The sequence below is a fragment of the Setaria italica genome, chromosome I (genome assembly GCF_000263155.2).
Source record: "Setaria italica strain Yugu1 chromosome I, Setaria_italica_v2.0, whole genome shotgun sequence".
Taxonomy (NCBI): Eukaryota; Viridiplantae; Streptophyta; class Magnoliopsida; order Poales; family Poaceae; genus Setaria; species Setaria italica.
In genome coordinates, this window is record NC_028450.1 from 27024474 (window position 1) to 27045354 (window position 20881).

The 20881-nt window shown below is 50.2% G+C and overlaps 1 protein-coding gene and 1 long non-coding RNA gene across 2 annotated transcripts; one reads left to right on the forward strand and one right to left on the reverse strand.

Annotated features, from left to right (window-relative positions):
• Positions 1-9539: 9539 nt before the first annotated feature.
• LOC111257931 (ethylene-responsive transcription factor ERF114-like) lies at positions 9540-10103 on the reverse strand. The gene has a single exon (XM_022828441.1). The coding sequence runs from the start codon at positions 10101-10103 to the stop codon at positions 9540-9542; it is 564 nt and encodes a 187-aa protein (XP_022684176.1).
• A 9489-nt stretch (positions 10104-19592) lies between these two features.
• Positions 19593-20281, forward strand: LOC111256103. Its single transcript, XR_002676148.1, has 2 exons — positions 19593-19654; positions 20043-20281. It is a non-coding gene; the product is annotated as an uncharacterized LOC111256103 (long non-coding RNA).
• Positions 20282-20881: the final 600 nt, after the last annotated feature.

Here is a 20881-nt window from a genome sequence, read left to right on the forward strand (position 1 = left end):
AGGTCAAAAAGCAAGCTGCTGTTGCATGGAATCCTTCAGTAGCTAAATTTCATTGTGGGGAGAAGTAAAAACACTCGAGTGTGATATAACAATCCCCTATATTTATCGGCCTCCGGTCCATCTTGCACAGAGAGAGTAACATCTAATAAATCTAATAGTTGTTTAGGTTTTAAGCACTATTTAACAAACCTCCACTTATTACTTCTAATTCTTTAGGCTGATTTTATGAGAGAAGTGATTATGTGACTGAAGGTGTTTTTTTTGACGAAGTGATGGTGCCGCTTGCCTCTTGCGAGACAGGCGATCCCAGCTCTTGTGCACCTTCCACCGGAGCCGCCACCACTCCACCTCGCCCCCGCCACCGTACTCCCCGCTCGTCACCAGTGACGCGCACTAGACTGCCCCTCGCATCCACCAGCGGCGCCGCCCGTGATGCCAGGCCTGGTGCCCTCCTCCAGGATCTCCTCCTACATGACTTCTACATCACTGTCATCTCAGGTGCCCTTCCATCCTCCCCCCGAGCCCTCCTTTGGATCCCTCCTCCATTCCGCTCACCCTGCTTCAACTCATCCTATATTACGACTATGCTTTCCTTCCACCTAAGCGCTCCCCCCGCTCTCCTTCGCACGCGTCGCATTAGTCACGCTGTTTTTAGCGCTACAGTCTCTAACCAAAGCGTTGCTAACTATGTTGTCATGTGTGGTCACCTTGAGTTCAACTACCAAAATTTCTACCTCCACAGCTCTGAAGGTCAAGCTGCAGCAATGGTGGCCTAGCTCAAGGAAGAAGAAGCTTTCAATGCTAGCCAGCGCCCACCTACTGGCGCTGAAGCAAACGCACCTGTCGAGCGTAAGTTCCTTCCCGAGACAAAACGCTTCGAGCCGTGCGCCACCGGTATGGAAAAGATCGCGCGTATCCCCCTAGATCCTATCTTCACTGCCCGCATCGATTCGGGCCTGCTCCCCTCCCCCAGCATGCCGCGCGTAATGCGAACACCCTGAGGCCACAACTTCCCATCACCTGACCATTCACTGTTGTTGCCTCTCCCACCAGCAAACCCTACCTCAAAGTCGTCATCTCGCTAGCTCGCCACCCACCCTCTCGGTGCAAGCTCGCCCCCATCCCGCTTCACCATGCTGGCTGCTTTCGCAGCCTCGTGCTCGACCACTCCGTGCGCGATTGCCACGACCCTATCTGCTACCGCATCTGCCGCAGGAGTGGCCACCGAGGTACCTCATGCCCAGTGGCAATCCCCTGCGAGCAAACCACCCACCAACGACGTCACCCCACCATCCCCGTCTCCACCTCCCACGCATCGATCCGCGCAGTCACCTTCTCCCCACGCTTCTCACCACTGCCATCCACCACGCCAACGTTGCCGCCAACTCCCCTCAACCTCCTAGCTTTCACCGCCACCTTCAACCCCCTCTATATGGTTGCCTCCTCTAGCATCAGGCCATCCGGTTGGCGCCAGATGACACCACCAAGGACGACGCTAGGTGATGAGGTCTACTTCCTTGGTGACTTGTTCCGCAAGCCCATGGATAAGGGCAAGAGCATCCTGGGAGCGCCACCACGACGGGCCGACAACAAGATCCCCAAAGGCTTGCGACATTAGGATGGTGGGCAGCGCCTCGTTGGCCCGCCCGAGAAGTTCTGCAAGCAAGCGCAACCTCAACTCCTGACAAAAGCCCACAGCAAGCTCCGCCAACCCAGTAGTCACCTATGCCCCCACGACACGCTCTACTGCATGCTCACGCAGTGCTGGTGGACGAAGCAACCAATGATGAAGATGAGGCACCACTGGAGGAGGAGGAGGATGTTGAGGAGGAGATGTTGGTGGAGAGTGATGACCTCAATGATGGCCCTGCCTATGTTGAGATCTGGGTCAGTGAGAGGGACTGGGAACATGCTGCCCGGTTCGCCTTCGTGGAGGTTGGGCCAGCTTCCACTACCGCGAAATCCAGCCCCCTCTGATCCACGCGGCATTCCATGGAGCCATGCCAGAGCTTGGGTTCCAGATCCTCCTATCGTCCCATGGCGTCACCCTCCTCCACTTTGGATCTGTGGCAGCAAGGGAGCAATCCATGACCGCTCAGCTATTCTGCCTCCATGGGGTCACAATCAAGTTGGAATGGGTAGAAGAGACGGATGACCGCTTCATCCAGGAGTCGGAGTGGTTGGCCCATGTCGTGGTGTGGAACTTCCTGGAGGAGCACTGAAACATGGAGAAGGTACACGAGATCTACAAGTGCATTGGTACGGTGATGGAGATCAACCCTCTTTGTATCCCTGGTTTCGATCGCCCTTGTCTGCATTTTGAAATTGAGCTGCAACATGTGTTGTACCATGTTGGTGTGCATCCACCGAATGGCCATGGAATCATCCTCCAATAGAATGGCCTCCACTTCTGGCCGCACGCACAGCAATTCGACGAGAACGGGGAATGGATCCCGTTCTTTGGGCCGGCGCCACCACCTCCTCCACCACCTTCCCCGGCTCACTTGATGGTCCGGCCCAGCTCCCACCACTGCTCGCGACGCTTGCTTCAAACACACCCGTGCCACTTCACCTTGCTGCGTTCCTGGGAGTCAGCATCCTATGCTTTGGTTTCATAAATACATACCGCTTGCCCCGCTTGCTTGCTATGCCGCTCATCTTGCACATCCTGCGCACCGACCTCCCCACATTATGCACCTGCCATTCCTAGCCCGTGCTTTTGCTCACCTGGCACCCATCGCCCGCGTCAGCTGCCGCCAATGCCTCGCCGCCTGCTGTGCTGCTATCACCTGCTCCGTTTCCAGAGCATGACTATCCTACTAGTGGTGGCACATGCCCCCAACCGCCAAGGTGTGCACCTGTACCTGTGCACGCCGGAACACGCAACGGACTCAGCGATGCTCTTATTCTAGCCCCTGTGCCTTCGTGGCCATGGGTATGTAAATTGTGTTTGCTCGGCGGTCTACCGCCTGGTCGCCCCTATGCACTATGCCCAGGATTCTATACTGGTGCCCCCAAGAACTATGAATGCAAACACAGTTTCCTACTCTCTCCTCTCCTGGAATGTCTGGGGCCTCGGTGATTGCGACAAGTGTGACACTGTCCGCGACACATTGGCCTGGACGTGCTTGGACATCGTCTACTTACAAGAAATGAAGTTGAGCTTCACAAACCACTTGAAAGCTTGCAGTTTCCTCCCACCCCACCTCACTGACTTCGTTGCATCGATGCACTGGACACCCGTGGTGGTTTGATCACCGCATGGAACCCCCGCTCTCTCACTTTGGTTTCTTATATCACGCGTCATCGCACACTAACAACGTTCTCCTCCACTGCATCTGATTACTCCTTTGCTTTCACGAACTTGTATGCCCCAGCTAATCATCGGTACTCCGTTGAGTTTCTGAAAGACCTTGAGGCGGTCGCTGGTTTGGTCTCTAATAATATTGGGCGCTTGCGGGGGATTTTAACCTAACTCTTGGTGAGGAGGATAACAGCAATGGCTTGGTTAACCTCTCTCTGTCCAATGCTTTTAGCGACACCATTAACAAGCTGGGGCTCTTCGACATCCCACTGCTAGATCGCCTCTTCACCTGGTCGAACCATGACGCCACCCCTACTCTCGCCCGGCTCGATCGTGTCTTCTTCGATGTCTCCATGAGCTTAGCTTTCCCCAACTCATCCCTCACATCCCTCACAAAGCCAACATCTTATCACACACCTATACAACTGTTCCTCTCCATTGCCATCCCAAAACCAAACCTCTTCCTCTTTGAGAATGCTTGGCTCAAGAACTCGTACTTCCTCCCCTCTGTGCTCTCGGTCTAGCAAAGCAACTCTGCTCATGGCACGACTGCCAATCTTGTCAGTTTGCTAAAGGCAGTCCGGTGCACGTTGAAGGTATAGGCGCGGCGTAAGTGTGCTCCCCCAGCCCCTCCCTACACTTAAACTGCAAACTTTTCATATACCTCTTTGATGTGCTCGAGGAAGGGCGTATGCTCTCTGCAGGTGAACTGATGCTGCGCCAAATTTGCCAGGACAGTCTTGCCATCTCGCTGCGCGAACGCGCTGCGTATTGGAAGCAACAGGGGAAGTGTTGTGTCATCTGGGAAGGTGAATCCAACACACAATTCTTCCACGCCCACACCAGCCGACGCTTGCGCATGAACCACACCAGCCGATGCTTGCGCATGAACCACATTCGTGCGCTGGAGGTCGCGGGAGTGGTGGTCTCCTCCCATGAAGCCAAGACGAGGACGCTAACGGCCCACCTGCACAGGCTGCTCGGGGTCGCGACACCAATAATTTTTTTATATATTTTTATATTTTAGTATTTTGCAAAAAAATATGGCCTAACGAAAAAATTGCAAATCTGTAGCTATACCGCCATTTGAAACAGCGGAAGCAATCTACCGCTCGTTGAACAGGCAGTAAGTTCCTCATCTGGGCATTACACTTTCAAAAAATCATAACTAATTCATATGAACTCAGATGGAGATAAACTTTATATAAAAATTATAGATCTTGACGAGATCTACAATGTTTTAGTTCAAAATTTTTTCATTTGATATTATCTTGGAGCTCAAACAGTTGACAAGTATTTCAGATCTAAATTTTAATTTTAGATCTGAAACTTGTGTTGATTATTTGAGCACAAAGATGGCACCAAATGAAAACAGTTTGAACTACAAAGCTGTAAATCTCATCGAGAGCTACAATGTTTATATAAAACTTATCTCTATCCAAGTTCATATGAATTAGTTATGATTTTTTGAATGTATACTGCCCAAAGGAGAGAACTTACTGCCGGTTCAACTGACGGTAACTTGCTACAGTACACCTTCCGCCGTTTCAAACGGTGGTATAGGTATAGATTTGCAATTTTTTTTATTTGGCTATATATTTTTGCAAAATACTAAAATAAAAATTAAAAAAATAAAAAAATTTCAACGCCAATGTGCCCATCGACGTTGCGGCGCTCTATGCTGGTTCCACCACGGTCACCCCCGAGCCGCTCGTTGCGTTGTTCACTGAAAATAAGGCCCGTGTGGCGGTGCGCGCGATGAAATGCAACAGCTCGCTGGGGCCATATGGCTTCGGCCTAGGCTTCTACGTGGCTGTGTGGGGCACTATCTCGCCGGCATTTATGTGCCTTGCTCGGGCATTCCAGCTCGTGAGGCCGAGCTGGAGTGCCTCAACCGATCATCTATCATCACGATCCCAAAGCACGGCGCATCTATGAAGCCAGACGATTTTTGGCCAGTATGCCTCCAAAATTGCTCGTTGAAAATCATTGCGAACATGATGACAACCAGGATTCAACGGGAGATACCCAACCTCATTGACGTGGACCGGACAGGATTCATTAAAGGCCGATCCATCTCTGAGAATTTCATCTATGGGATGGAATTAGTTAAGTGCTGCAACCGCCGCAAGCTACCTACTCTTGTTCTCAAGCTTGATTTCGCAAAGGCTTTTGACTCTGTCAACTGGGAGAGCCTTGCCGCCATGATGGTTGCGTGAGGATTCCCCCATGAATGGTGCCGCTGGGTCTTAGACATATTGGTGACATCGAAGCTAGCGGTGCTTGTTAATGGAAGTCTTGGCCCATGGTTTGCTTGCAAACGTGGACTGCAATAGGAGGACCCTCTCTCCCTCTACCTTTTCCTGCTGGTAGCCGATGTACTTCAGCAAATGATCAAGCAAGAGCGGTGGATCTAGCACCTAGCCGCCCCTGATCTTCCATTTCCCGTACTGCAGTATGCAGATGACACCTTAATTCTCCTGGCTGCGAACTGTCTGAGCTTGCAAATGCTGAAGGATGTCTTGGATCGCTTCTTTGCGGCTACTTGCCTTTGGATCAACTTCAACAAAAGCACCATGGTCCCGATGCACACCCCTCCTGCGATGGTCAAAGCTCTGAAGGGCATCCTGGGCTGCCAATTGGGCGAATTCCCCCAAATGTACCTGGGTCTGCCGCTGTCCAATGAGAAGCTGTGCCTCTCTGTGTTCTCCCCGTTGATCGCCAATGCAGAAAGGTACTTGGGTGGATGGCAAGCATCCCTGCTTAACCCCATGGACCTGGAGGAGATCCTGCAACCCCTACCGGCAAGACGCACCAAATTTCCCACCAAGTACTTGGGCCTACCTCTCACCATTGGCAGATTATGATGCATTGATTTCCAACCACTGCTAGACAAGGCGGTGGCTAAAATGACAACTTGGAATGGAAAAAACATAAACCACGCTGGACGTCTCACCCTAGTCAAATCGGTACTCACCTCGCAAGTAATCTACTTCTTGACATCCCTACGAGCACCAAAGAGCGTGCTAAAGGAAATTGACGACAATAGGAAAAGTTTCCTCTGGGCTGGGGCAGAGGCCCTCACGGGGCAAAATGCAAGGTAAAGTGGCCAAGATCAGTGTGGCCGACAGATTTAGGGGATTTGGGTATCCTTCACCTAGGACGATTTGCGATGATTTGCAAGATCCCTAAGACTATGCTGGCTCTGGAAGGACTAGACACGGGGGAAAGAGATGGGAGGGCACTGACCTCCCTTGCACCACAACCGACAGGCTTTTGTTCACCGTGGTGACATCTATTGAAGTGGGCAATGGCACAAGAACTTCCTTCTGGCATAGCGCGCGGATGCAAGGACAACAGCCATGTGACATGGCCCAAAACTTACTCAAGATCTCCAAGGGGAAGACATGATCGGTGCAGGAAGCCTTGGCGAGCAACGTGGAATTTATTCACTTATGGAGGGTAATCTGAGAAACAAATCTTAGGCCAGGCGAGCAAGATACAATTACTTGGAAATTTACGAGCAATGGGGAATACACAGCAGCGTTGGCATACCGTGTGAAATTCGTCGGAGCAATGAAAATAAACTTCAAATCGCTCATGTGGAAAACTTGGATGCCACCAAAACATAAATTCTTCGTGTGACTGGTGCTACAGAATAAGGTATGGACATCCAATAGACTACAAGCTCAAGGATGGGCAAACTCGGAAAACTGCCTCCTCTGCTGGCAGGAGCAGGAGATAGGCGTGCATCTATTCACCGACTGCCATTTCACAAAGAGGATCTGGAGAGAGATGACGAACTGGGTCACCAGTGTAGGTCTCCTGCTAGCAGCTTTGGCACAAAGGGAATTTGTCCATCAATGGTGGTCGTCTATAGCCAACATGGAGTGTGCGGATCCAATAGCTTTGGCACAAAGGGACTCTGTCCATCAATGGTGGTCGTCTATAGCCAACATGGAGAGTGCGGATAAAGAACTCAAGTCTCTCATTATCCTTGTCTGCTGGGAAATCTGGAAGGAGCGCAACTCTAGAAGTGTTTCTCGCAAAGAATCCACAACCTAGCACGTTATTGAAACCATTAAAGACGAGGCATCCTTGTGGATCGCTGCAGGAGGAAAGCACCTGGCGGCCCTACTGCGTCATTCCTAATTTCATCATCACAGTATATATGTTTGCGTTTTCTTTTAAGGCTGACCTCCCCTAAGGCGTAGCACATGTTAATGTTTTTTACTTACCTATCGGACCTCTCCTTCTTTTTAATATAATAGAGGCAGCTCTTCAGCCAGTTCGTTTAAAAAAAATCATGTCCACTGTCTGGAGACTGGAGTTGAGTAAAGAGCATTTGCTGCATGAGTGTGTGCAACGACCACTACGTCCTTAAAAACGCAGGAGCGAAAAAGGACACTGGACACGTACCTTCAGAGTTCAAATCAGGGTAACACCAGGTATATGAGAGGTGGACGGGGAGATGAGTGTCGTCTATCCGTTCAAGTGAAAACCCAATCTTTAAAGATTGAGGCTCATATACCATGCATTCAGTTGTGTCTGTAGGATTGGGAATCATCAGAAGTTTAGAGAACAGACGAATCACAAGAACTTGCATGTTGAGCTGAGCTTCTCCCCTCCTTGTTCATCTATCGAACAGCACGCATCTGCTCACTCAGGCCACATTTCGCCTTGTAGGTCTTCAGATGTGCACATACAGCTCTGTATGTCATGATCCGTGTGCTTTGTGTTCTCATATAGCTCCACATCCCTTTCCTATGTGCAAATATAAATCCACTCCTAAATCATGTGCGTAGCTCAGAGTTATTTTGGTATAACCAGGAGAACTTGCAAAACGATGACAACGATGACTTGTATGGAAGAATCTCCTCTGTTAAACAATCAATCGATTCAGCAAGAAGCAGGTTAAAAGAAAAAAAAATCAATGGGCCTGCTCTCCATCGGCTCTGCTCGAGTTAGCTGCTGTTGTTCTCGTTGGACCCAATTGCTAGCCATCGAACTCATGCCTCCCTTGATCCGGCCTTCTTTGGAGGCCATTGCAGGAACAAGGCCTCGAACTTTTGCTAGGCCAGCTCCTACCTTGGAGCTTCTACCAACTGTTGTACAAGCAGTTCATACACGCCTCGCAACATAAGATGCTTGTTCTCTTTAACCTCGACTCTGTTTTGGTTTCTGTTTGACCCACTATGTTGTATAGAAAAATGAAACAAAATAAGATCCAAAATATACATGTTTTACTTTGTTTTCTTATTTATACAATTCAACATTTGAAAAAGTACAATCTAATATACGCATTCAAAATTTTGGGTATATTTTTTTTTGAAATTGTCATATAAAATGTAAAATAGGTTTCATATGTTGTCGAATCAAGTTTAAAAGAATATTGACAAAATTGTAATACAATAAACATTTATTATTATGTATAGAGTTTGGAACAGAAATGAAAAAACAAGAGACAAAATTAGGTTTCTTAAAAAAGAGAAAGAATCAGCGCGGATATGTATTGTAACCTATAATTGATGAACCATAATAATTAAGCCAAGTAGGCACCTGCATCCCTACATACGTTCAATGCATAGGAAATTGGATACACAAGCGCAAAAGAAAAGAGTAGGCAGAATTATATGCTTTTTGCAACGGTGAAACTTGTTCCAAGACACAATATATACTTTGTTTACGTACCCATTGTGTTCTTTATGTAAGAATATCTTCACTGTGTATGTAAGGTTGAACTGCACCTACAAGCCTCTCTTTAGTACATGCTGGCGGATCCACGAGGAGGGGCAAAACTGGCTGCAACTTCTATTGGAGCAAAGGGAAGAGAAATGTGAGTGCAGAAGAGAGAGGGGGAGGTGGGGAAGAGGAAAAAGAAGACTTTAGGCCCTTAACACTTTTGGTTGGATCCGCTCTAGATATGAGCCATGCGATCCATACGGAGGTGGTTCTAAAAAATTAAGGGCACTTCAATCTGAATGATTTTAAGAGTGGAGGGAGGTATTTTGCGGAAGAAATTACATGAGAAGAAATTACTTGAGAAAAGAACTCGAGAATTGGAAATAGACTTTTTTTCCAACAGAAAATAATATCACGTGTAGTGTATGTAAAACAAAAGTGAAAAATAAACTCGACAAAAACCTGCAATTACTACGCCGTCTCAAAGGAAAGGAAACTACGACATGGTATGCCGATCCACCAGCGAGATGTAGACAGTGATTTCTGTGACGAGCTATCTCGCGCTGTTGGTTCTTTCCCAAACACCCTCTGCGTCGTCTTCTATTCCACTGCTCCCTGTTCTGTGGCTCTCAGAAAGCAGAGGAGCGACGACGGGAGCAGCCGAACATGTAGGCTTCGGCGTCAGCGACGACGACGAAATCCCGATGCTCCAAAAACCCAAGAACCGGCCATTGCCACCGCCGATGAACCCATCCATCGCCTCCCTCCGGCTCACTATCTCCGGGCACGGCGACCGGTCCATGGTGCGATCCCAGCCGGAGCCGGGCTGCCGAGAGCCCGCAGCGGCCGGCATGTGGCCGAGCGACAAGACATCCTCTGGAAAGTTGAGCATGGCGCGGCTCCCGCGGAAGCGGAGCGCCGCGGCGTCGTAGGCGCGCGCCGCGTCCTCGGCGGTAACGAACGTGCCGAGCCAGACGCGCGCCGCCTTCCTGGGGTCCCGGATCTCCGCCGCCCACTTGCCCGACGGCCGTCGCCTCACCCCGCGGTAGCCGCGCCGCGCCGAGGCCGCAGCCGCCGCTGTAGCCCGTTGTGCTTCCTGCGACCATGGCCACGCCATTGGCGCTAGCTCGTTCGTCGCCGACGCCATCAGGCGCTGCTCACATGGAGAGCGATCGTGCACTGTAAACGCAAAGCAGAGCACAACGACCGCGTGAGTACCCATTAGGCGATCTGACCGGCGCAGGGGAGCGAGCAGAGGTACCCGAAACAACGTGCGCCGGCGGCGACGGCTCACCGTGGCACGCCGCCTGCCCGACATGCCCAAGGTGACATCCCGTCGCCGTCGACGGACACGGCGGCACGGCGAGCGACGTCCCCGGCGGCGTCGGCGCCGCGCCACGGCCATGGGTAATGACGTGCGTCAGGGCGGCCACGATGACCGCTGCCTCAGCATCCTCGGTTAACGCCACCAGCGCGGGCGAAGACTGCGGCGGCCGCATGGTACACCAGTGCCCTTCGCTTCGTCTTCTCGTCCGGATGAGGAAGCAGTAGAGAGGTGTCAACTATTTATACTTCGTCATCCACTTGCTTGCTTTGCCAGACGTCGATGCAGGCAGCATTATTCCGCCGCCGCCACCATCAGGTGGACGGAGGGAGACGTCGCCTAGCGTGAGGTGTAGTAAACCTGACGTGTCGGCTTCCAACACGTGAGACTGACGTGGAAGCGGTGAGGAAACGTGTACAGTGTGACGTGGCAGTGGGGACACGCTGGGCCGTCACAGAGCGAGACAGAGTTATCGGAGCCGAACGGGGATGTAAAGTACTCCTACGCCACAGGGCATACGCACCATGCATGGACATTAGACTTCAGTTACTCAACTCAAGACACGTACGAATGTTGCTCTTTTTTTCAGTGCCTCCAGCAAAGCAACCCAAACTACCAACACGTCGCCGTAGGATTCAGGATAACGCGTCGGACGCATATGCAGAAGAAGAAAATCACGAAGTACCAGTCGACATGCATTGCAGTATAAAGGTATAAGGTCGTATCCACTATTATATTTTTCTAAAAAAATGAGTGTTCTTTTAACGGCCCACGATTCTTTAAGATTTCTCTTAAGTACCCATGTGTTTGGGAATATAAGAGATATTCCGAGAGTTAATACAATAGTATTAAGTGGCCGACGAGGATATTATTTTTTGCTAAATGCCCGAGCGTTGATTCATAATTTATCATTTATCATACAATACTTGCTAATTAGTTTCTTCCCTACCATTACCAATTTACTATAGAAATGTATATTTGCAAAATATATGTTCGCGGAAAAAATTATGCATTGGAATAGGCGAATACCAAAAAGGAAATAGGAGGACGTGGTGTTTTGAAATGGACAAAGAATCAACCGGGCTCATCTAAATTCGAGTACTTGACCTGATACGAGTGCTCGCATTTTACTGGCTACATTAAAATTAGAATTTAACTGGCTTTGTTCTTTCAGTGGTAGGCGACGTGCGCATTAATAGCGAGATCTATGGTGACCTCGTTAATCTCGAGTTCCGTCAATTTCAGTCTCTCGAATGTTTTATAGAGGTTGGTTGCATGCATGTATTATAGGGATGAGTGTGTATATGTGTATGTATACGTTTGCGTCTGTAAATTAAAAAAATAGAGAAGATAGGTTGGGGATTTATTTTTGCCAATTAAGGATTATCTTAATCATATAAAAACTCTCCTTTTTGAAAAAAAATTACTAAAAAAAGCTCTGTCATTTCAGAAAAAAATAATGCTAAGATGTTAAATATGCCTAGACCTGTATATATCATGCGTGCACGCGTAACTTCGAGAAGTGTAAGTTGGTACATAATGAGCAAAATATAGGGTTTCTTAAAAAATCTTGGTGTGATCGAGTGGAGCCTCGACGTCGATCGTTGCAAATGGCTATCGATCGGTCATTCGGTCTAGTTTAATTACATCTGGACTCTGGACTACTGGTCACCAAAGAACAACTGACCGCTCGGAAAGAGCGGCGCACATCGATCGATCGCCTTGGACCACCCACGCACGTGTTGGACACACCCACAAGTCACCGCCCGTGTGCTGCCTTCCAGAGTTCCAGTAGCAAGTCGGCCAGCCTAGCTCCACGAGGATATGTGGTTTAGGTCCTCACTGGGTCGTCCAGGGGAGAAAAACGGGTTGCTCTCTCGTTGAAGGCTAGCGCCGCTGCCCAGCCTTTGTTCCTCCTCCATCTTCCATATTTATCGGCCTCTGGCCCATCTTGCACAGAGAGAGCGAGTAACACCTAATAAATCTAATAGTTGTTTAGGCTTTAAGCACTGTTTAGCAAAGTTCCACGCTTATTACTTCTAATTCTTTAGGTTGATTTTATGTGACTGAAAGTGTTTTCTTTATGATTGTCTCTATATAATAAACTTTTTATAGGTGAAGGGGTTCTATGTGACGAGTTCGATTCGGTGGACTTCACAATACGCATGCAACTATGGTTCGATTGCTGGAGTGTGGTAGTCGATTGGTGAGGCCCACAGTTGGATAGAAAAAGGTAAAAGTAAAAAAAAGGTAAAAGTAAAGCAGAATCTTTGCCTTTTTTCTATGAAACGATACAAACAACAACAGCACATGCAAGTGTCAAACCATACTATATGCTCTATTCGATATTTTCCGACCACTATTCGATTTTAGCCAATATTGGAGCTGCCCTTAGTTCGAGAATCACTTCACCGAATCATTATGGAATAATCTATTTGAAAAACGTGTTTCTTCCAAGGAGACAATTTCTTGCTGTGGGTTTCATATCTATATACATGTGTACATGTAACAATTAAATATAAACACTCGTCAAAAACCTACAAGTACTACGCCGTCTCTAAGCGGAAAAAAAGGCAGCTACTGCCATGCCGATCCCATTGCGGGATATAGACATTGATTTCTATGAGTGTTTGGCGCTGTTGCATTTTTCAATACCATTTCCCGCGTCTTCTGTTCCCCTGCTACCTGTTACATGACTCCCACAAAGCAGAGTAGCGTCGACGGGAGCAGTCGAGCATGCTGCCTTAGGCGAAGCCAACGAGGTTCCGACGTTCCAAGAACCCATGAACCGGCCATTGTCACTGCACACCATCTTCGGGAACGGCGGGCGGTCCATGGCCCCATCCCCACCGGAGGCGGGCTGCCAAGAGCCCACAGTGGCCGGCAGGTGGCGGAGCGACGAGGCGTCCTCCGGGAAGTTGAGCTTGGCGCGGCTCCCGCGGAGGCGGAGCGCTGCGGCGTCGTAGGCGCGCGCCGCGTCCTCGGGGGTGACGAACGTGCCGAGCCAGACGCGCGCCGCCTTCCTGGGGTCCCGGATCTCCGCCGCCCACTTGCCCCACGGCCGGCGCCTCACCCCGCGGTAGCCACGCGGCGCCGCCGGCGGCGCCAGTAACCCCTGCTCTGTTCCTTGCGGCCACGTCGATGCCATTGGAGCTTCTGTTGGCGCCGGCACCAAGCTCTGCGCAGGCGCAGTGCGATCTTGCACTGCAGAGGCTGAACACAACATGGCAACAATCACATGAGCATCCATTCGGCGATGCGACCGGTGCAGGGGAGCAAACAGAGGTACCCGAAACACTGTGCGCCGACGTCTCCCCGTGATAAGCCGGCGGTCCGATGTGCCCATGATGGTTGCCCACTGCCGTCGACGAGCACAGCGGCATGACAAGCGGCGGCGCGGTGGATGCCTTCTGGAGGTGGGTCAGCGTCGTGCCACTACTGCCGCCGGCAATGACTTGCGCCAGGGCAGCGGCGATGGCTGCCGCCTCCGTGTCCCGGCGTAGCGCAGCCGTCGGAGTCGTGGACGAAGGAGGTGGCCGCATCAGCTGTTGGTGTCACTGTTACCCTAGTCGCGTTGATGATGATCTCGTATGAAAAGGCTGTTGGGATTGGGAAGTGGGAGCTCCAAGCTACAATTTATAGTTCACTTGTCTGTGACTGAGCCGGCTAATATTTTGGCGGTAAGCAGCATGTTCCGAAGCGGAGCAATAACGCAAAGAAGTACGGAAATGTATGCGCACACGGCACCCAAAGACCGGAAAAAAGTTGATCAAGATTCTAGAAACTGCGAAGCATTTTCCACACGGGGAGGTACTTGGATAACTTCCTGAATCACACTGTAATTTGGCTGGGACTGTTTTTGCGTGACACTGAACGAAGATCTTTAGATAACTCTAAGATTTCAAGGCACGGATTTGTACGTAATGACTTTTATATTTGAATAAAGCAATTGGTCCAAAACAAAATTATATTTTTACTGCACATGGCAAAGATTATTTATAAATAAAGTTAAAGGGAATAGCACTAAAGAGAGAATGTTAGTAAACTACGTTCCATTAAGAATCAAATCAAATAACTTAATGCTACATGCAGTCAAGGCAAAACAGTGACAAGTACTCCCTCCGTTCCAAATTATAGTTCGTTTTGACTTTTTAGTTCATAGATATTATTATGCATCTAGACATGGTGTATGTCTAGATGCAATAATAATCTCTATGAATTTAGAAAATCCAAAACGACCTATAATTTGAAACGAAAAGAGTTGTACGCAACTATAACAAACAAGTCACCAATTCGTTTGTGTAAGGAGGGGAGAGGAAGGGGGGTGGGTCACTCGTGACCAAGGATGCACTTTTTGTGTCATTTCAAAAATCATTTTATTTGTTTGAGATAACCGGGTTTTATGATCTCATATGACATGTATAATTTTTCAAATTTGGGATGGCTATTTATCAGTCATATGTGAATGTGATGAGTCTCTATGTACGAGTGGCAAACTGTGAGCGCCAAATAAAATTATTTCGGCTAAAATATTGCTGGTTTATTTAAGTTAGAAGGGTCATCCTACCAAATGATCATGAGAAGGATCTTATCATTGATGGGAAGCAATGCTTTTTTTTATCGGAAATAATCATATACGTGAAGCTATAGTTTGGATGGATATAGACATAAAAAGTACTGTACATGAAAGAAACTGAAAACATGTAGGCCCCAACTCTAGAGACTGAGTCAGCAAGTGTATAGAGTGGCAAGGTGGACACTTACGGGGCTTGTGCAGCCGAAAATGGTGGAGTACTTCGCTGCAGCCCTACCGAATCTTCTAGTATAGAAAGCCATGATATTCAATGATCCATAGAACCTTCTGAAGCATCTTCCAGAACGTCAACAAAGATAAAGTCTATTCCACTTCTCGTTAAACAAACAAATCACTCCAAAATAATTGAAAGTTTAGTTTGTAGAAAAGCACTCGTTTTCATAGGAAAAATACTAGAAATGATTATATTAATTAACAGAGGGAATACTCAGATATCTGGCGCCGCTGGCACCGCCTACCATTATATTCCGGCTGCAGCTATGTACGATCTGACAGGTTGGGGTTTTTATACGCCTACACCATTAACATTAATAATTTTAAAAGTATGATTTGTTTTAGCTTATCTCTACAGCTAAAGAACCTGGAACGGGACCAAACATTGCAGTACCGAGGCCTTTCGATTTTCGGTCCCCCCCTCCGGCGTTGCCTTCCGTAGGCCGTCCACCCCTCCGCGCCCAACACGTTCCGCTGTCGATCCTCAGAGTTGCCTTTGAGCCGTCCCTCCACCATCTGCGATCCTACAATCGAGGCAAAGGCGCCCACCCTCGTCTCAGCACAACAGCCCGCAAGGGATCCATAGCGCATACGCGTACGCCATCGCCGCCGCCATCCCCTCTGGCTCACCTCCGCCATCGATGCCGCAATCGCCTCCACCCTGCCTCCAACACAATGTTGCCCGTCACCTCCAATGATCCTTCGCCTCAAACCCGGAGCTAAGGACTCCAACAACCCTGAGCCACCATCGTTTGCAACCCGACGCTGAAGACTCCTCCAACCCGGCGCCACCGGCGCCTCCCATGACCTGTCGTTGAGGTCTCGTCCGACACGGCAACGCCCGTCGCATCGAACCCAAGCCCGATGGCCGCTGGTGCCTACAACTCCAACTCCAATCCGATACTTATTGTCCCTCGATGTAAAAAACTTTAGCCCCCGCGTCGCTCCCTCGGAGGGCGTCATGGGTGGCGCCCTCCGCTGACCCCCTCCCCTCTCCTCCCACCTCGCTACCACCGGAGGAGGCCGCCAGAAGTCCGACCGGCTCCCAAGGACGGCGGTGGGGGGGCACTGATTGTTTGCGGCTCTACGCCGAGCTGGGACGGCGGAACGAGCTTCGATCGGGCGGCACGCTGGGGGCGGCTGGAGCTCGGATTCGGCCCTTCCATGGGCGGATTCGGACTTCCCGCCCCCGGATCCATTGAGTGGTGGAGGCGAGGTGCGGCAGCGGTCTGGGTGAGCGGCGGCGACGAAGTGCGGTGGCGATCTGGCCGCGAGGGGCGGCGGCGCTCTAGCTGCGAGAAATGTGGGATGGCGGCGGTCTGGGCGGAGGAGCGCGCTGCGGAGGGGATGCCAACTCAGCAACGCTAGGGTCGGCGTGGAGGGTGGCGCGCTGCGGCGCCGATGACGAGAGGCGCAGAGGCAGGCCATCCTGCTGGTCACGCTGGCACGCGCACAGAGGCGCCTGTGGTAGGAAGGAAGCAACGTGTATCAAGCGGAGAGGATGGCGTGCACGATCAGTACGGTCGCAGTGGAAGCTGGTGGCGACAGAGAGGTTGCGGGAGGAGGCACCCACCACAAGCTACGCTGCAAGCAGGCTGTTGGACCGGTGACGTGCGCACAACAGAGTGCACCGTGGTAGGATGGCAACGGCACGGAGTAGGCGCTGGCCGGGTCGCAGAGGAAGGTGAGCTAGAAGCAGGAAGGAGACGCGGAGGGGCCGCCAGAGGAGGAGATGTGGAGGAGGCACCGGAGGAGAAGAGGGGAGAGGTGTAGCGAAATGCGGCGGCCTGTGGAACGTGGAGGTGGAGGTACGGCGGCGGCGGCGGCGCACCGGCTAAGCGGCCGTGGCTGTGGTCTGCGAGTACCGAGCTGGGAGCATGCAGCGAGGGATTGGGATGCTCCAAGCGAAAACCCTTGCCGACCTTCATGCTAGTGGGGATGACGGCGGCACCTTAGGGCATCATTTTCCCCGTTGGGGGCGTCTTGTTGGAGCTACAACCCTGCTACACGGGGTTCCTCTTGGTGAAAATTCTATCCAGATCCTGAACGAGTAACGACGGTGCCATTGGCGTCGTGCCCTCCTTAGAGGCGTCGTCTCTAGAGACCCAACTCGGCTTGGCATCACGGATCCATTGGTCATGGGCAGCAATAGCTGGTGGCGGCAATCCCGCCGTGTGGCAAGCTGGACAGGGGCTGCCGAGTTCACGTGGTGGCAATTGCAAACATGATGGCGGCTAGGGGTTATCGTATGGTGATCAGATTTGGCTGCTTGCAGCGGACCACGGTGGCTGGCGTTGCTTGGCAATGGTTAGTGTGGCGTGGGACTGCATCGGAGAATGACGCTTGCAGCAACAGCATCATCGGACGACTAGGCTTGCAGCGGACCGCAGCGGGTTTCTCAGCTTGGCTGGGCCATCCGGTGCGGTACATCGTTGGAAGACGGCGCAAATTGACAAATTTGGCTCGCTGAAGTGGCGGCGAAGCCTATGCACGCAGATGAAGCAACGAGGAGAGGCCGACCTGCGGCGGCGGCTCGGCTGTTTGATGGAGATCTAGGAAAGCGGGGCAACATTGCTCACCACACTGACAGCGAGATAAGAAATAAATCTGTGATGTGGAGTACCGAGGCGGGTGTGGCGAGGCCCCCACGTGCGGTGTTTTCTTCGAGGCAACGAGAGCGAGATGTAGTCCAATGACGGATGTGGTGAGGCCCTCGCGCGTTGTGTTATTGTGGTGGCGACTGCGAGGCAGCCTGCAGAGGTCCAGATTCGGTGGTATCACTCTGTCAGGTGGAGTATGGTGTCTGTAGCGGCACTTCGGCGGTAGGTTCCGCATGGCGGTGGCCTTCTCGATGGAGTGCAGTCTACTTCCTTCAGGTTCCCTGTCGACGCAGGGCCACACTTGGAGATTTCGGTGACTATAAGAGGGTAAATGTTGGTGGGTGCCGCGAATGCTATAAAAACTCCAGTTCTGCTGTCGTGACGAGTAGAGTGGTGATGTCGCGTTAACGTTCCAATCTAACCGGTCGGACGTGGTGGTTCGAGTTAAGTGATTACTCAAGTTGACGTTCCAATCCAACCGAACGGTCTTTTTTAGTTTTATTTTCTTTTCCTTGCCTATAGTCTCCCAAAGCTGTAGTCTGGTATTTTTTTCTATACTAACGAAACACCCTCTATCTTGTTCGTTCAAAAAAAATACTCGTGATCTAGCAGACAACACCTCTTCTACTCTCTTTGAACTCCTAGGCGAGATGCCAATTCCATGAACCATAGCTCGTCCTAGCCTATCTCCGGCCAGGTCCAAACCATCGGAGTGTTACGTGCCTGGGCACCACCGTGCCTACACGCCGCCATCGACGGCCAGAGCAAGAAGATGATCTTGAAGCCATAGATATCCAAATCAATGGCTCAGGTTTAATGATCAGGATACCCCTTCGCATAGACCTCGTGTATCTTAGACTGATACCGTAGATTGATGTCCTCTTGGTTCACAAACCAGTAGACCATAGACCATCCTGACTCCCATCGTGAACGTGCTGCGCCGCCGCCTCGGATTGCGTGACCTAGTTTTCCACCCTCCTTTCCTCCCCAGATCCAGAGCAGCGACATCGCATGGGCAGGACGCTTTTGAGTGGCGCGAGGAGCGTGGGTGCTGTGGGAGCAGCCGAATCGGGCGAGGGCAGTGACGCAGCTCCCTTGCTGATCTGCACGGGCGTCGCCATCCGCTGCTGGTGCTGACCGCCGCGGGGCTCTGCGGGAGGGCTGCTGCCGGTGGAGATAGAGATGGAGATGGATACCGACGCGTCGTCGTATCCGCGGGAAAGCAGCGGAAGCTGGTGTTGGTGAAGGCAGCCGTGACGAAGGCGACGGTGGACGTCGTGTAAAGCGGGCTGGCCACGGCGCCATCGACGAGCCCGGCGTGGAAGGCGGTGGACGTGGTTGTCCAGTACGTCGTGCTGCAGCATAACCTCACAGACATGTGGTCGTTGGTCACCGTCGCCGCCATGTGGGTGCATCGAGGCTATCCAGCCACGCCCAACAACCTTGACCAGATGCACAAGGCATGTTCGACGGTTTGCCTCACTCAAACTCTGAGCATCTTACTTGCCACATTGGGTCTGACGGCCCACAAAATCATTGCTCGCCGCCTGAGGGAGTCATGACCAATTAGCCATCATTTTTACTACACTAGTTTCATGATCCCCTTCTTTAGGAGTACGTATTAGATGTATAACTTTAGTTGCTACAGCATGGTTAATATTAACACTGACAAGTGCATTATGGAATGCGGACAAGTCTATTATGGAGTGCAAACAAGCTCTTGGTCTAATTCTTTCGCTGTTGTGATCACTGACTAACATACATATGTGTATAGCAATGGTGGCGTGGTAGTGATTTGGCACTTTGTTGACTGAGAAGCCGGCATGCTGCTGCCACTGCTTACCTGCACATTGATCTTATGTGTCATTTCGTTTCAGGTTCAGACTCACTGCTGCAAAGAGGACAACAACCTAGGCAACTTCAGCGATGGCACCTGGGTAGGTTCTTACCGTCCTGCTTGCCATTTGTTTCCGTGCATGCATTTCTTCAGTTAGAATTCATCTAAGATTACTTAGGATGGGAAATTATCTAAAAGTCTTTCTGCTCACGAGGATGGCTTTAATGCTGTATTTTTAATCGACCTCAGTTCTGATAGGTTTTTGGTCCAGCAGTTTCATCGTATTGCACAGAGAGACTTAGTAGAATGGTATGCAAAGTAGTAGAGATTTTTTTTTTTGTAATCCAGGGCATGCATTGACAATTATTGTCAATATACTTTCTATTTGACTTTCAGTTAGTGCAAACACTGGTGGCTAGGTAATTTCTGTAGGTATCATTGAAGAGACAAAAGCATCAATTTTAAAGAGAAGTAATTTGGTTCCTCAGATACCTTCCATAAGGTCCCTCGCGAATTGCTCCAAGTTTCAGATGGATTCAGTATCAGTGCTGTGTAATCTACTGCAATCTAAGGAGAAGAGGTACCCATCTACAGATTTTTTGTAGCATGTACTGCGCTATGCTTATGTAAACTTCTAGCTAGGTAGTGGAGAAGGTTGCAGCTTGCTTAATAAGCGACGTACGTGTACTCTTTTAACTGTTCAATTGATCTTGTTTACCATCTGTCACACTAGGATGTAGTCACCTTACATCAGTCCAAATGCTGTGCTGAGTTTGCTGCTTGTGATATCCTCCTCGGCATTGGGTCTACCTCTAGCCCTGCATCAGTAGATTTCGTGTGGAGATTAAGAGTTCTGGCCAAGTGTAAGTTTTTGTTTGGCTTCTACCACATGGAAGATGCTGGACAGTGGGTAGGCTGATAGGCATGGTTTCCAGGACAACTGTGATTGTTGTTATGTGCTCAAGACAGGTAGGTAGTGGAAAGCTTCTGAGTGCTGCGTAAACGACCAATTACTACAAGGGTTAAAGAAGAGTTACTGAAACTGTTTCTTGAGACTCCCTTGCAAGATACGGTATGCTTTATATCATTTGGTAATTTTATGCCCGTATCGAGTATGAGGTTCTCATGAATTGAAAAAAAATATGTTTTTCTGTTATGTATATTTTGTGTATTTGAAGCCATTATTTTGAACTATTCTTTGTATATGCAGAAAGATACCGGGTTATAGGTAGACCTTACTAAATTCGAAACGTGTTTGGTAGCTGAAGGACAAAGAGTGATGCTGAAGTCAATTGCCTTTGTGTTGAGTTTCTGGAGCATAGTGCAT